Genomic DNA, 13,828 nt, shown 5'->3' on the forward strand with positions numbered 1-13,828 from the left:
TTTCTTCCACCCATCCCAGCCTCCCCCACCCCCCAAATTTCCCTGCTCTGCGTGCTCCCGGTGCATCAAACCCCCTCAGCTCCACACCGCATCCCCCCACCCCCGGCCCTGCCACAGAGAGGTCCCTGACTTGCTGGTCACACCCAGGCAATGGCACGACCTGCTTCCCCCACCCCATGGCTGGAAGGAGAAGGAGCAGCCCCAGCTTACGGGATGCTGGTGAGGATCGGGGTGTCCTCATGAGCCACCCTCAGCCTGGGGCCACCCAGACAAGACACCTTTCGTGCTTGAGGTGTGTCAGTTTGGCTGCCCCAGAGCGTCTGACCCCAAGGATGAGACAGGACTCCCCTTTAGCCATAACTGCAGCAGGAGGAGGATGAAACCGGTTCCCAGAGACTTTCTGCTGCTGATCAGGGCTGGAGTGTGGCCATAAGGAGGGGGCCAGCTGGTCAGCAGCCCTCCGAGCCCCCCAGCCCATGGTCCCTAGCTGGAGACGCGTGTGCTGCACCCCAGGAGAGGTGAGAGGCATGGGGCTGGTTCTGCCAAAGCATCCTCACAGGTGGGGTGGGAGCGTGTGCGTGTGTATACGGGGCACACGCATGTGGGTGCATGTGCACACGCGGCCCCCGACACACCTAAATGCACAACAGCGTTGATGCAGCGCCTGCGCGCAGGTACACCCTTCAAACACCACGGACGCACTGCCGCAACTTCCCCCGATGGGCGAGCGCTCCGCTCTGCCCCGCGTCTGGTTGGGCATGTCCCGGCAGCCATGTACTTGTGGCAAGTTGGGTCAGGATCAGGCCCTTTCTCTGCTGGCACCCCGTTAGCAAACACGTGGCTCTGCCAGCTCCGCTGTCCCTCGCTGTGCCCAAGCCCAGCTGGCTCTGGGCGGGTGTTGAGGAAGCCTGGCCAAGGTTTATGGTCTTCCTCCAGCTTCATGGGTGATGTGTCTTGCTCTAAGGTCGTGGACTTGAAGGCTGGGCCTGGCTGCACACACTGGCGGGCAAAAAAGAGGCAATGGCTAAATCAGGAAAGTCCATTAGAGTGGAATTAATCCCAGGAAACATCACTGGCACGGTCTGAATGCAGCGCTTCGCTTCCTGGCAAGGGAAAGCAGCTGCTGGAGTCTCCTTCTCTGCTCCAGGAGCCCTTCACGGGCCAGGCTCTCGCAGCAGCCGCGGGCCCCCAGCCCCCTGCTCCCCGCAGCCTGACCCACCATCAACATCCAAGCAATGGCAGGGAGGTGTAGGGTCTCCCCGCCCTGGGTCCAAGCCTCTGGTTTAGACATCTCTCCCAGCATCCGTGCGCAGCAGTAGCGGTGCTTAGCTGGGAGCTGGACCCGTCCTGGCTCCATCCCACGTCTCCAGGGAGTCGGGGACCTGTCAGGGCTGTGGTTGTCATCCAGCTCCGTGACTGAGTCTGGGCTTGGAGCCAGTCCCAGACTGAGGGATATTTTTTTTCCAGAGCTCTCCACAGTGTTTGCTGCCAAACCCACCCCAAGGTCAACATGAGCCATGCGAGCCACGGGCTTCCCAGAAATGCTCTTCCTGCCTCCCAGCATGGAGAGGACAGCGTGCCTTCACCCTGCCATCTCTGGGGGCCAAACGCATCACTGCCCTCCTGGGCAGCACAGCACGGGGCATCCGCCCCAGCGCATGAGCCTTGTGAACAGAGCAGCCCCATCACCGCACAAAACGGGTCGTTTTTAAGGCCAGAGATGGAGCTGCCCCCCTCACCCCAGGCAAGCTCACGTGAGGGGAGCCGAGAACCCATCATTTCCCCCTTCCTCACTTTATGCTTTTAGGGCACAGCCCCATTCCGGTGTCATTTTGAGACCGTCCTCACAGCATGGGGCTCCCAAGGCCAGCTGTAGCTGAGCAGCAGCTGGTGGCCCTTGGCCACCTCTTCCCCAGCTCTTGCTGTCCTCTTCTAGGAGAGCACAGGATTGTGGAAATAAACAGCTTTCCTCCAAGCTGCCTCCACGTTACCATCCCAGGACGGGCAGATCCCCGTCCCTCGCACGTCCCTGTGGGAAGTTGTGTGTGGTTGCTCAGCTAGGTGTGAAACCCCTGTCCTGGGCTCCTGGGCTTGGCACCGGTCTGGAGAGCAGCCAGAGGATGGCACGGGTTAGGGACAAAGGAGTTTTCACCCCTGAACATGAAGCAGCTCACACACCCCCAAGAAAGCTGACTAAGCACATCTATTTCTAGCCTGGCGTTAGCCTACCCTGCGCTGTTAATTGCTATATATGTCTTACCTCGAGCACGAGAGCCTCTGGCATGGTGGTCCTGGGCTATACACCCCACACCCTGTGCCGTCACAAGCTCTTCCATCAGACCCAGACAGGTTCTTCCAACAGCAGCCTGTCGCATCTCGCTGCACCGCAGCCTGGCAGCATATCTGGCAGCCGTGTCCCACTGGGAAACATCTGGCTGTCATGGGGCAAACACCACCGAAGCACGGGGGAGTTCCCACGCCAGTCCCTGTTGTCACTCCCTGCACGGCTGTCTGCCACTCACCTGCCTGTGCCTCTCCTTCCTGCAGGGATCGGATCGCTCGGATCGGTCTGGGAGTGATTCTGAACTTAGCCAAAGAGCGGGACGTTCCCCAGCTGGCGCAGAGCGTCTCTGGTATCCTGGAGCACATGTTCAAACACACTGAGGAGACCTGCTTCCAGCTCATCTCTGATGGAGGCCTGGATGCGATCCTCTACTGGTGCCGCTGGACGGACCCCATCGTGCTGCGGCACTGCGCCATGGCCTTGGCCAACTGTGCCATGTACGGAGGGCAGGCCAACCAGCGCCTGATGATCGAGAAGAGGACAGCGGAGTGGCTTTTCCCGCTGGTATTCTCAAGGGACGATGAACTAATCCGCCTGCACGCGTGCCTGGCCATCACGGTGCTGGCCACCAACAAAGAAATCGAGAAGGAGGTGGAGCGCTCGGGGACGCTGGCTCTGGTGGAGCCGTTCATCGCCTCGCTGGATCCGGAGCGGTTTGCCTGTGAGATGTTGGGCAGCAGCGACAACAGCCAAGGGAGGACGGCGGATGACCTGCAGCGGCTGGTACCTTTGCTGGACAGCTCGCGGCTGGAAGCGCAGTGCATCGCTGCCTTCTACCTCTGCACGGAGGCTGCCATCAAAACCAGGCAGAAGAAAACAAAGGTAAAGGGTAGGTTGGCCTGAAGGAAAGAGACGCAAAAGGGAAGGGGTGCCACGACTGCATCTTGGTGTCCTTTGCTCCCCTCCGAGCTCACCCTGGTCTTTGGCTGGCCCGGCACAGGTTGTGGGGAGGAGGAGGAGGGAAAGCAAAATGATGTCTCCTCCCTTTTTGTCCCCAGATTTTCAGTGAGATTGGGGCTACGCAGAGCCTGAAGAGGGTAGTGTGCTACTCCACCAGCAGCACCACCTCATCCCTGGCCAAAAAGGTGCTGCGCATGATAGGGGAGGAGGTTCCTCGGCGCATCCTACCCACGGTTCCCAACTGGAAGCCCTGCGAGGTGCAGACGTGGCTGCAGCAGATTGGATTCAACAAATATTGCCAGAGATTCCTGGTAGGGCTGCATGCTGGGGGAGGGACACCTGGATGGGCTTTTTTTCCCCATCTTGCAGCAGAGGTGCAAGCATCTCACCCAACAGCTTTTCCTGGGACCTTTCCAGCCAGAATTTCTCTTGGCAGGACCACCAGGTAGATGGGGACATTCTCCTGAGACTGACGGAGGAGGAGCTGCAGGAGGATTTGGGGATGGACTCCAGCATCACTCGGAAGAGGTAGGACCACCTCACCCCAGGAGTGTTACCAGGGCAGGCTGGTCTCTCTCATGGTCATCATCGTGGTGGCAGAGCCAGGGCAAAGGTCTGTGCCGTACCCTTCTTGCCAAGGCAAGAACAGAGATCCTCAAAATGGGAAACCTGGACTGCCAGGGCTTTTCCAGAGCAGAGTGCAGTCCCAGAGGGATTCCTGCAATGGGGCCCATGCATGGGAGAGCTGGGGGATGGGGAGAGACCACCTATGGTGCAGGGCAGGTGGGATCCTGCAAGTTACTCAGAAAGATGGGAACTTACCCGAGCTTCTCCTTGCTTAGCTGAGCTCCTCATACCTCCATAGCCTGAGGACCAACACTCCCACAGCTCTTCATCTCTCTATTTCTTGAGCTCATTCTTCACCATGGCATGTAGCTGCGCTCTCTCCTTGGCAGATAAAAGATGTGGTACCAAACGTCTCTAGATCCTGTCTGGTCCAGCAGCCTCCCCTCCACACTCCACATTCTCATTTGTTTCTCTGCCAGGTTTTTCCGGGAGCTGACAGAGCTGAAGACCTTCGCAAACTATTCCACCTGCGACCGCAGCAACCTGGCCGACTGGCTGGGCAGCATCGACCCCAAGTTTCGCCAGTACACGTACAACCTGCTGACGTGCGGCATCAACCGCAACTTCTTGCACCGGGTGACGGAGCAGCAGCTGCAGGAGGACTGCCACATCAACACGGGCTTCCACCGCGTCCGCATCCTCACTGCTGCAAGGGGTGCGGGTCCCGCCGCTGCTCGCTGTGCGGGTGGGGGCGAGTATCGAGGGTTGTTTGGGATGAGTTGTTGGGTGTTTTTAACTTTTGGTTGCCGTTTGCTCTGCCTAGAAATGCTTCACTCCCCTATAACGCTGCAAACTACGTCTGATGGGACCGATGTTTTTATCAGCTACCGGAGGAGCACCGGGTCGCAGCTGGCCAGGTGAGTCCTGCAGGCAACCTTACGGTGCCGGGCTGAAGCCCAGAGTGAAGGCTGGTGTGAGAAGAGCGTGGAGCCAGCAGAGCTGCAGGCTGCAGCAGGGAGGAGGGAGAAGCTGCCGAAAGCTTCAGTGCAAATGGGGACAGTTTGTGCCATAAGCTGCATGGTGGACAGGGTAATTCCCAGTCTTGCCACTGCCACCCTGTCCCTCTTTGACACTGACTTACCCTTTTTCCCGCTGCGCTCGTAGGGAATCACAGCAGGGAGTTCATGTCCTGCTCCCGGTGTTTTCTGCGTGGGCCCAGACGCCTGTGAGCAGGCTGGGCTGGCAGCTGGCATCTCAAGGACCAGGCTGTTCTCGGTGGTCGCTGCTCCTCTGTCTCACCATGTCTTGGCCAACGTGGTGGGAGAGCGCGTGAAACCCCGGCGCTGGCAGTAGCTCTCCTCACGGTGCTGTCCCCCTCTTGCCACCAGCCTGCTGAAGGTCCACCTGCAGCTGCACGGCTTCAGCGTGTTCATCGACGTGGAGAAGCTGGAGGCAGGGAAGTTTGAGGACAAGCTGATCCAGAGCGTCATGAGTGCCCGTAATTTTGTGCTGGTCCTCTCGCCAAACGCACTGGATAAATGCATGGCAGACCCCGAGTGCAAGGACTGGGTGCACAAGGTAGGAGATGCCATCAGGCGGGAGCTCGGTGGATGTTGGGGCAGGACGGGGCTGGTGATGGGCTGACATGGGCCATAGCCTGAGCACATGCATGTTCCTGCAGGAGATTGTGACAGCCTTGAACTCTGGAAAGAACATTGTACCTGTTACAGACCATTTTGAGTGGCCGGACCCAGAAACACTTCCCAAGGATATGAGGGCTGTCCTGAAATTTAATGGTATCAAGTAAGTAAAAGGAACCCGTGCCATGGGGTTCCTTGACACCCAGAGAGAACGGCTTGCATAAGCAGTAGCAAAGAGCACAAGGAAATTGGGAGAAACAGATGAGGGAGGCAGAACAGGCCAAAGGAGAGGTGAGTCATTTCGGGTACTCCAGACCATGAAGGGAGCAAAGGTCCTCACCATAACCCTTCTGCTGTTATTGTGCTCGGGGCTCCTCTGGGTGACGGAGCTCCCCACCCCATGGCCGCTGGGAGGATGCCCATCTTCCTGCCCCAACCCTCCAGGCCGGAGCGATGCTGGCGTATTCCACAGCTCGCATGGGTTCCTCTCGCCTCCTGCTTCCCCGTGGTGCAGCAGCGCTCCAGGCTGGCATCCCAACCTGCTGGTGGCCCTCCAGCCCGGCAGGGCACAGGGGAAGGGGCTTTCCTGCAGCATCCAGTGTTCCTTCATTTTCTGTGGGGAAACGGGTGCTGCTAGAGGGCTGGGGTGGAGGAAGGCAGTCTCTGGCTCCCGACCTGAATGCACTGAGCTATCTCATGGCATCTTGCACAATGGAAAAACTTACTCAGATTTTCCCCTCAAACACAGGTGGTCCCACGAGTACCAGGAGGCCACAATCGACAAAATCATCCGCTTTCTGCAGGGTCGTTCCTCCCGGGACTCCTCAGCCGGGTCGGAGAACGGCCTGGACTGCTTACCTTCCCTGGGGCAGCCCTAGAACCAGCACGGCCGCCTCATCCCCTCCAGAGACTTCCCAGGTGACCCCTTTTTACGTGGGGTCAAATTTCTCCCTCTAGATTTTTCCCCATCTTAGCACCTTGGCTTGAGATGAGACTTTGGCTTGGTAGCCCCCGCCTCCGCCTCCTTCACCCTCCAAACGCAAGCCCCCGGCGCTAAAAGGCCGCTGCTCACTTCTACGGTGCCTGGTGACACAAGCCGGGGTGGACTCTGGGATGGACGAGTTGTCTTCCACATCCTCCCTTGGGGCAGCAGGACATGCACCCACATCTCCCGCAACGCAGGGGGTGCGAGGGAGACCGACACTGTCCAGACCCCCCACAAATGGCTGCAGCTTCCCCCAGGAAGCGTGTGGGAAGAGGAGGGATCTTCTGAAGACCCAAAAGCTGGGGAATCGGTGAGGGGTACATCGCAAGAGGACACGTGAGAGAGAAAAGCAGTTGAGAGGGAACGGTCCGTAAGCATCGTATGGCCTCTGCTGGGTGCTGCAGGAATATCCTTGTGGTCAGAAGCTGAGAGCAGGAAAGGGCAAATAAAAGCTAAGCCCTAACGAAATCCCCGTGTTTGGGAAAGATAACACACAGCAGCTTCTAAACTACTCAGCAGAAGCTTTCTCTTTCCCAGTAATGTCCCTTTATCACACCATTTCGCTCCCTCCTTGAGGGCCTTTCACCTCCTAATGCTGCAAAACCACTTTGTGCTCTTAACTCTGGTGATAGAAGTTTGGGTTTAGATCACGTAAAGTTTCAGCAGGGTCTTTGCGAAAAGTGCTTTTAAAACAACGTCCTTCCCTCCACCTGATGTCTCCGCTTCATCACTTTATCAGGTCCATACTTACAGGGCACCGGAGGCTGGATTGTGACTCTGGGAAACACATATCTGTGCAGATACGGAAGATGTTAATTGCTGTACCATACTTGTGGAGTTGTTATACACGGGCTGTATTTTATTCTGTTGTTGGTGCTCCACAGCAGATCTGTGGTCTGTTCTACCAAACAATATCTCTCTTTGCCGACCAGCACTCACCCCTGACTGCCCTGGCTAAGCTCCTCCGGCTCAGGGCTGGCCCTCCTCTCTGCTAGATGCCATATCAAGTAGCATTGGTTTCTTTCTACGGATGTCTTCTCACCACCCACCAGGTCTTCTTGCAGCTCCTCACCTTGAAAGATTAGGAAGGGGGGAAGTCAACGCAAAGGGCAGGCGGAGGCTGCTAGGCACGAGCGCCGGCTGGGAGCAGGACCGGCAGCTCCTGCTGCTGACCCTGCGGGTGAGGAACCACGGACACCCTGACTTCTGCACTCCCAGCCTTCTCCTGTGTCTCACGCCTGCTTGGAGGGTGAGCAGGCTCTCGACGACATGCCGTTTTGCAATTAGGACCAGGAATTGCAGCTCCTACCTCAGCTTGTCTTTTTATTTTTTGATGCAGAGTAAAGTGAATAACGCAAAAAGACATCCTTGTTCAAGGCACGCACGCAGGGGGAAGAGCGAGCCATGCCTGGGGAACACCAGCCTGCCCTGACGGCCTGGAGACCAGGCTGAGGCACCACACTTCAGAAGAAGCAAGCACCTTCGTTTGCGCCTGCTCAAGAGAACTCAACCCTTTCGGGAGGTAACAAGGAGTCTCAGCCACCTCGTCCTTATCCTGGCTGTCCTTGAAGCCTCGCTGCTGCCTTAACTGGCAAGAACACAAACACATTTCCTTCTGGCTTCAATCCATGAACATTTGAGGGGGGGGAAAAAAAAAAAGTTAAATTCTGGTGCTTAATTGCATCTTTATGGATAGTTCTTATCAGGTCACAGTTAATGGCATCTTTGCTCTCCAGTGAAAGGTTAATAGCTGTATCTGCCCAGCATTCATCAGAAATAGAAAAACAGAATCTATCTAATCTCCAGATTAAACACAAGGAAACCAGCAGATGAGCCCAAAGGTGAATCTGCCGAAGGATAAAAGCCACTTGTGAGCTACTTCAGGGAAAAGCGTTGAGTAACTGATTGAATGTCAAGGCCTCCATGGCCACTGAAGGAGGCCCACACAAACAGTCCTAAGGATTTTTCTCCCTACAATAATACCCAGTAAGACTATTGCGTCTTGTTTCCCAGGAGCTGTCTAGCAATTAACCTCACCCACCATTCAATCTAGAGAAGATTTACTTGTCCTCTACCGCTTAGGTGTCTCACCTGCATTGAGATCCCATCTCATGCTCCAGCTGCCCAGACTGTGACTCTTCCCGTTTCCCCATCATTCGGTTATCTTCACCTCAATGAACTCATCCTGCTCTGGATAAAACATCCCACACCCAGCCCCTACCAGCTGGAGCAGAAACTCTCGAGGGAATGAATCCTTCCATTCCCACCCTTCCTTATTCCTTTGCTATGTCACATCAAAAAGTGTTTAAAGTTGTTCTGTCAGATATTATTAATAAATCTGGTTTCTACTCTAAATCCCCACCTCTTTTCTGTTTGTGTCACATGCTTCTCTCCCTGCAGCCTTCTCACACTTGCTCTCTTGCTTGTCATGCTTCTCACCCTCTGAAGGGGCAGCAGAACGGACATTCTCCAGGCACCGTTCTTGGTGGGGACCCACCCTTCACACTCATCCTTGCATGGACTCATGTAGCCCACTGCATCCCCAGGGACCCTCTACCCACTGCCCACCACCACGATGCATGGATCGTGTGTTTGCTTCACGGTTGTAGTTCTTGGTGGACAGCCTAGAAAAACTTTGTTTTAATTTTTTTTTTTTTGTTAATAGAGCATAATAGTTCCTGTTGAATTTCTCCTGTGCAAGCGCGCTGACACAAACAGGAAAGCAGAGCCGGTACACAAGTCTCACTTCGCCGCGCAACACTGAGCAGCTGCCAGCATTGGCGTCCATGGAGCCTGTTGGTAGAGAGGACTTCCCTCACAGCCGGTTCAGCTACAAACATCTCATGCGATGCTCACGGCGTGCCCTGTTCCTCGGGGAGGCCAACCCTGGGCTCAGCCCGTCAGTCAGACACGTAACTCCCGCCTACGTCCGCTGGTACAACTACACGGATCAAGTGGCGTAACACCAAGTTCTTAAAGCCTCCCTACTTCACCTCCTGCTTCCCAACTCCCCAATCCTCCTGCTTTTATCGCAAGCTCCTCATGAACAGGGAGCAAAGCTGCATATAAGCATTTCACATGCACTGCATGTTGAAGGACGGGTTACGGACTGCAAACCGTTCCTGCAAGCTTTACTCCGGAAAAGCAAGGAAAAGCAAGCTTTGGCTGCTTGCAAGTCCCAAACTTGCCTTTTTCCTGACTCAGGACTCACACACTCATTCTCCACAAGGCTCCACAACTTCCTCCTGCTGCTCTTTTACTGCAGAAATCTTCAATAAAAGCAGCAGCGTGAACATAATGGAGAGAAGCAGGGAACGAGGCAAGGACAAATGATATCAACTGCTGTACAAGAAAAGCTATCTTTTTATGAACCATAAAAGAGAATGGAGGTTTTATTCACTCTGAAAGTAACGTGTCCACTAAGCAATTCCACAATTAAAGACGTTATTGCATGCATCTGAACGGTGTGTGCAATGCAGTGTACACAAAACTGCTGGTTTATGGCACTTTGAAGAAAATAGGATTGAGGCAATACAGTCAATGCTTTAAGAAGAATAATTATGAATACTGAGAACATGGAGGTTTGCTTGCTGGCATCAACACATTCCGAGAAGGGCAGCAGAAGTGAGGTCACTGACACAAAATTATGCCTCTTACAATGAAAAAAGTTGTCTCCAAAGCCGCTGTCCCCACACCAGCCCATCCCAACAGCGCTGGTGTATGGATGAGGAAGGACCGCTCACGGCTCTGCCATAAGCACAGCAGTAATTTCCTGTGACATTAGGGCACGCTTGTCACAGTTGGGGCCCTCAAATGTATAACGTAAGGGTCTTCAGCTAGGGAAGCCCAATTTTGTCAGTTTTAGCCTTGACTTCATCAATTTTGGCAACTTCCAATTAAAACAGCCACTTGCACCTTAGTATTCTCACACGAGTCCTCAAAAGGACCTTTGAAATCCCGGGCCGAGCTGCAGCCAGCCAGGCAGGACATGCCGCCAGCATTCCTCGCTGCAAGCACGTCACGCATTAGATTCTCTCCCTCGGATGCCTCTAACTGGCCGAGCTAAAGCGAGTTTAGTCACTAAGGATGGCAACAGCACTCCTGTGCTAAACTGCTTCTCGTCAGAAGGGTTTCTGCAGGAGCCTGGTCTGGCAAGCAACGTTGGTATGACTTTTATTGACAGATAAAAGAGAGATCTTCCCCCTCAGCAACACGCCGTTGGGCACCTCCGCTTCGGTCTTGGCTCTGCAGGCTTTGGTCTGGGCCTCACCCACACCAACAGCCCATTTGTGGCACCCTGTAGTACTCGGAGGGGAACACATTTGGCAATTAAACCAGAATTCCGTCCTCTCTCACCACTAAAAGCATGGCACAGAACCTTCCGTCCCCGCCAAACCCCAAACCGCTAACCGGCCTTGCAAATGGCCAACGATAGCTTTTACTCCAGATTGGCTTTGGAGTCTCTTGGGTTTTCTCTGCCAGATGAGCCAACGCGACGGCGAGGAGGCATTCGCATCTGCAAATCGAGTTCCTAATGGTAGTCAGAGCCGTGATTTCCAACTATTTGACATTTAGAAATTAGTGAGGACCAGCAAAGTGTCCCTCCCACACTAATGTGTCCTTCAAGGGAAGAATAAAGAGCAGTCTTCAGATGGACACGGCCGAGCTGGCCAATTCCTCGTTGCTAAGTTGCTGCTCAGTCATCTGCAGGGGATGGGGAAGCATCTGAGAAGTGACTGTAGTCCTGGTTTGAGTCCCAGATTTCTATCCACCTAAGAAAGAAAGAACAGTCAGAGCCTACGAAGGCACACTGGGACGTCGCTGAATGGAGTTTCAAAGTTTCAAAGGAACAGAACAAAATGACCCTGCCAGGAGCTGTTTCCACTTCTACCGCAGATCCCAACACATTCTCTCTCATGGGACTAACCTTGGGGTTCGTTTTCCATCGTGACACTTTTGTTATAATTGGTAGAGAAACAACAGGAAGAGAGACCGCGAAGAGAGCTCCGTCTCTTCCATAAAGGAGGACTTTTACATTCAACTCCAGATTTTGGATTCCATTCTGTGGGTGGAGCGAGACTTTGGAGCACTTTGAATGTCAGAACCTACGTTACTTGGGCTGTAGGTTTATCGCTGGGATTCAGACACCAGAAGAAATGGACCTCTGCTTACTGGGGGCACTAAATACTCTCTCATAAGCTTAATTGCAAATATGCCTTAAAAACGGTGATCCTAAGTAGAGTAAATAGTATTTTTCGTATTACACTTTGCAGGTCCTACGGCAAAGTTTTGAAATTTGAAGTAAATTACCCAATAATAGCTGCTGGAATCAGAAGAATTATAGCCCCGAAGAGAAATGGGAACCCCCTCATGAAGTGCAGAGTGGCAGGGTAGAGAGAGTTGAACACTCCCGTAGCCACGAGCGAACACAGCCCCTCCACACAGGCAACGGAGGCGAAGAGGGCACCTGGAAAAGATAGACAAGAAGTGAACGGTGGGACAGCCCTGCCTGCAAACGCCTTCGCCACATCACCTCCCGTGGGATTCTGCCAATCTTTCCAAGGGTTCGCACTTCCCATGGGAAAACCGGCACCTGCATTGCCAAGCGTGGTGAGCAAGAGCTGGGAGCAGAGATCAGGCACACCAAACCTGTCCAGCTCAGCTTCTCTGCAGTCAGGACCAGCTCCCCGACCGCCAAAATTAGTATCACCGGAGCTGACCAGGGCTATTATATATCAGTTGGATTGTAAATGCTTTAGACAGGGCTATCTCGATCTGTTTACTGCCAAGCACACCTTATCGCTTGTTAAACATTAAGTTCAGCACAAGACTGCACTTCATAGATTGAGCATCATAAATCTGCTATCAAGTGCGCACCACCTTCATTCTAATATAAGAAACGTGAATTCTGCAAAGTCACCTTTCGACCTTTCCCACCTCGATTCCCTCCTCCCCTCCGTCCGCCTGCAGAGAGGCATTCCTACGCTGCCTTCAACGGCAACTGCAACCCAACGCATCATGGGCAGAAAGGCAAACGCGCTCCTCCTGTGGGTTATCCGTGATCGTTCACCATGGTCAATGATATAACCCTCTAACAACATTGGGTTTCTTCCCACTGTTACTAATCTACAGAAAAGAGTCACGGTCAGGGAAATCACGATTTTCTGCTCGTTATATAACCCATTTTAACCCTTGCTCCTTGTAAAAGCTTTGGAAACGGAACGAATGAATGAACGAATGATTCCCGATGGTTGAACGCAACGCTTTTCGTCTTGCTTTTCCTCTCTCGCCCTCAACTTGAAAACGTAGCAAGTCTAAATGGATAAAAACTGGTGATTATTCCGGATAAAGAGAAAACATTACCCTGGGCCTGAGGGTGAGCGCAGGGCCACAGGAGTCCAAAGGACCCAGGGAAGCTTAACCTCCCAAAGCAGTTTGGTGTCAATGTTCCATGAGAAGACGTTTCGGGGCCTGGCTTAAGCACAGCAGCTAATTCCTTACCCTGTTCCGTCTCACTGACCAGCTTGGAGAGCTTGGCTCTGATGACTGGAGTGGCTGCCATGGACAGGAACAGGATCCCATAACCTGTGGGCAAGAAACAGCACGTTAGGGAAAGCTCAGCTGTAAAATAAAGGCTCTAAAGTCAATTTTGGAAATCTGCAGCTCCAGGCAGTTTCTCCCTGCTATATTTAGACCCGACTGACCCTCCTGCATCTCGCAACACACTTTAGTCTGTGTCTGCAGTGTAATACAGTTTCTGGGAAACCTAATATTCTAGGAACTATACGACTGCACTTTCAACTTCAGTTTTTACAGCACATGGGCGGAAACGGAGGCAGAACTTCCTCCACGTGCTCGGACTCCCAGCAGCCCCCTGCCTTGCTTGCACCTACTGGCACCTCCAAGCCAAAGAGCCTGAGATATGGGGCATCAAAGAATTCGGCATCACCTGTAAACATCAGCGGTGTGGTAGTTGCGAGAGAAATCACAACCAGTCCGGAAATATTGGAGATCACACCTATCTCTGCCACCCAGGTGTCTTCAAGGCAGAGCTGCAGCAGCCGCAGCCCTCCCAGGCTGCCCAGGTACGCCAGGTAACTGGCGGCCGAGCCGTACCCAATGAGGTCCGCGGCCCAGCAGAGAGGGGAGCCAAGCTCGTACAAAACAAAGAGGTCCTTGGCTCCAAAATGTACCGTCACAAGCAGAAAGAAAGCCAAGGAGTAAAGGGCGAGCTTCCGCCTGGAGCTCGAGCGTTCTGGGGCCGTGTACAGCCTATAGACAGCCTTGTAATGACCAAGCGTCAACAGCTTGGCTGGTTTTGGAGGCTTCACCGATTCCTGAAGACAGAAAGCAGCGTAGAGAGCGGCGGCGAGGCTGGCGGCGAGCACCAGC

At 54.0% G+C, this 13,828-nt stretch overlaps 3 protein-coding genes across 3 annotated transcripts in view; 1 reads left to right on the forward strand and 2 right to left on the reverse strand.

Annotated features, from left to right (window-relative positions):
• Positions 1-760, reverse strand: part of VTN (vitronectin) — a 7,442-nt gene extending 6,682 nt beyond the window's left edge. The window contains exon 1 of the mRNA XM_009885232.1: positions 703-760. Within this exon, the coding sequence (XP_009883534.1) occupies positions 703-760 (58 nt within the window). The remainder of the gene's footprint in view (positions 1-702) is intronic.
• A 757-nt stretch (positions 761-1,517) lies between these two features.
• Positions 1,518-6,329, forward strand: SARM1 (sterile alpha and TIR motif containing 1). Its single transcript, XM_009885233.1, has 9 exons — positions 1,518-1,576; positions 2,548-3,166; positions 3,343-3,555; positions 3,681-3,772; positions 4,291-4,526; positions 4,635-4,728; positions 5,200-5,389; positions 5,493-5,614; positions 6,200-6,329. The coding sequence occupies exons 1-9, from the start codon at positions 1,518-1,520 to the stop codon at positions 6,327-6,329; spliced, it is 1,755 nt and encodes a 584-aa protein (XP_009883535.1).
• Positions 6,330-11,032: 4,703 nt separating this feature from the next.
• Positions 11,033-13,828, reverse strand: part of SLC46A1 (solute carrier family 46 (folate transporter), member 1) — a 4,440-nt gene continuing 1,644 nt past the window's right edge. Inside the window, exons 3-6 of the mRNA XM_009885234.1 lie at positions 13,386-13,821; positions 12,938-13,021; positions 11,747-11,903; positions 11,033-11,208 (exon numbers count right to left, since the gene is read on the reverse strand). Coding sequence (XP_009883536.1) covers positions 11,133-11,208; positions 11,747-11,903; positions 12,938-13,021; positions 13,386-13,821 — 753 coding nt within the window. The 3' untranslated portion in view covers positions 11,033-11,132. The remainder of the gene's footprint in view (positions 11,209-11,746; positions 11,904-12,937; positions 13,022-13,385; positions 13,822-13,828) is intronic.

The sequence above is a fragment of the Charadrius vociferus genome, unplaced genomic scaffold (assembly GCF_000708025.1).
Source record: "Charadrius vociferus isolate BGI_N301 unplaced genomic scaffold, ASM70802v2 scaffold54, whole genome shotgun sequence".
NCBI lineage: Eukaryota > Metazoa > Chordata > Aves > Charadriiformes > Charadriidae > Charadrius > Charadrius vociferus.

Excerpts from the sequence above, each read along its gene's own strand:
- SARM1 (XM_009885233.1), top strand. The coding sequence starts at position 1,518 with ATGCGAGCCACGGGCTTCCCAGAAATGCTCTTCCTGCCTCCCAGCATG. Across the intron at positions 4,527-4,634 it reads CATCCTCACTGCTGCAAGGG|AAATGCTTCACTCCCCTATA; the intron begins GTGCGGGTCCCG and ends TGCTCTGCCTAG. Across the intron at positions 5,615-6,199 it reads CTGAAATTTAATGGTATCAA|GTGGTCCCACGAGTACCAGG; the intron begins GTAAGTAAAAGG and ends CCTCAAACACAG.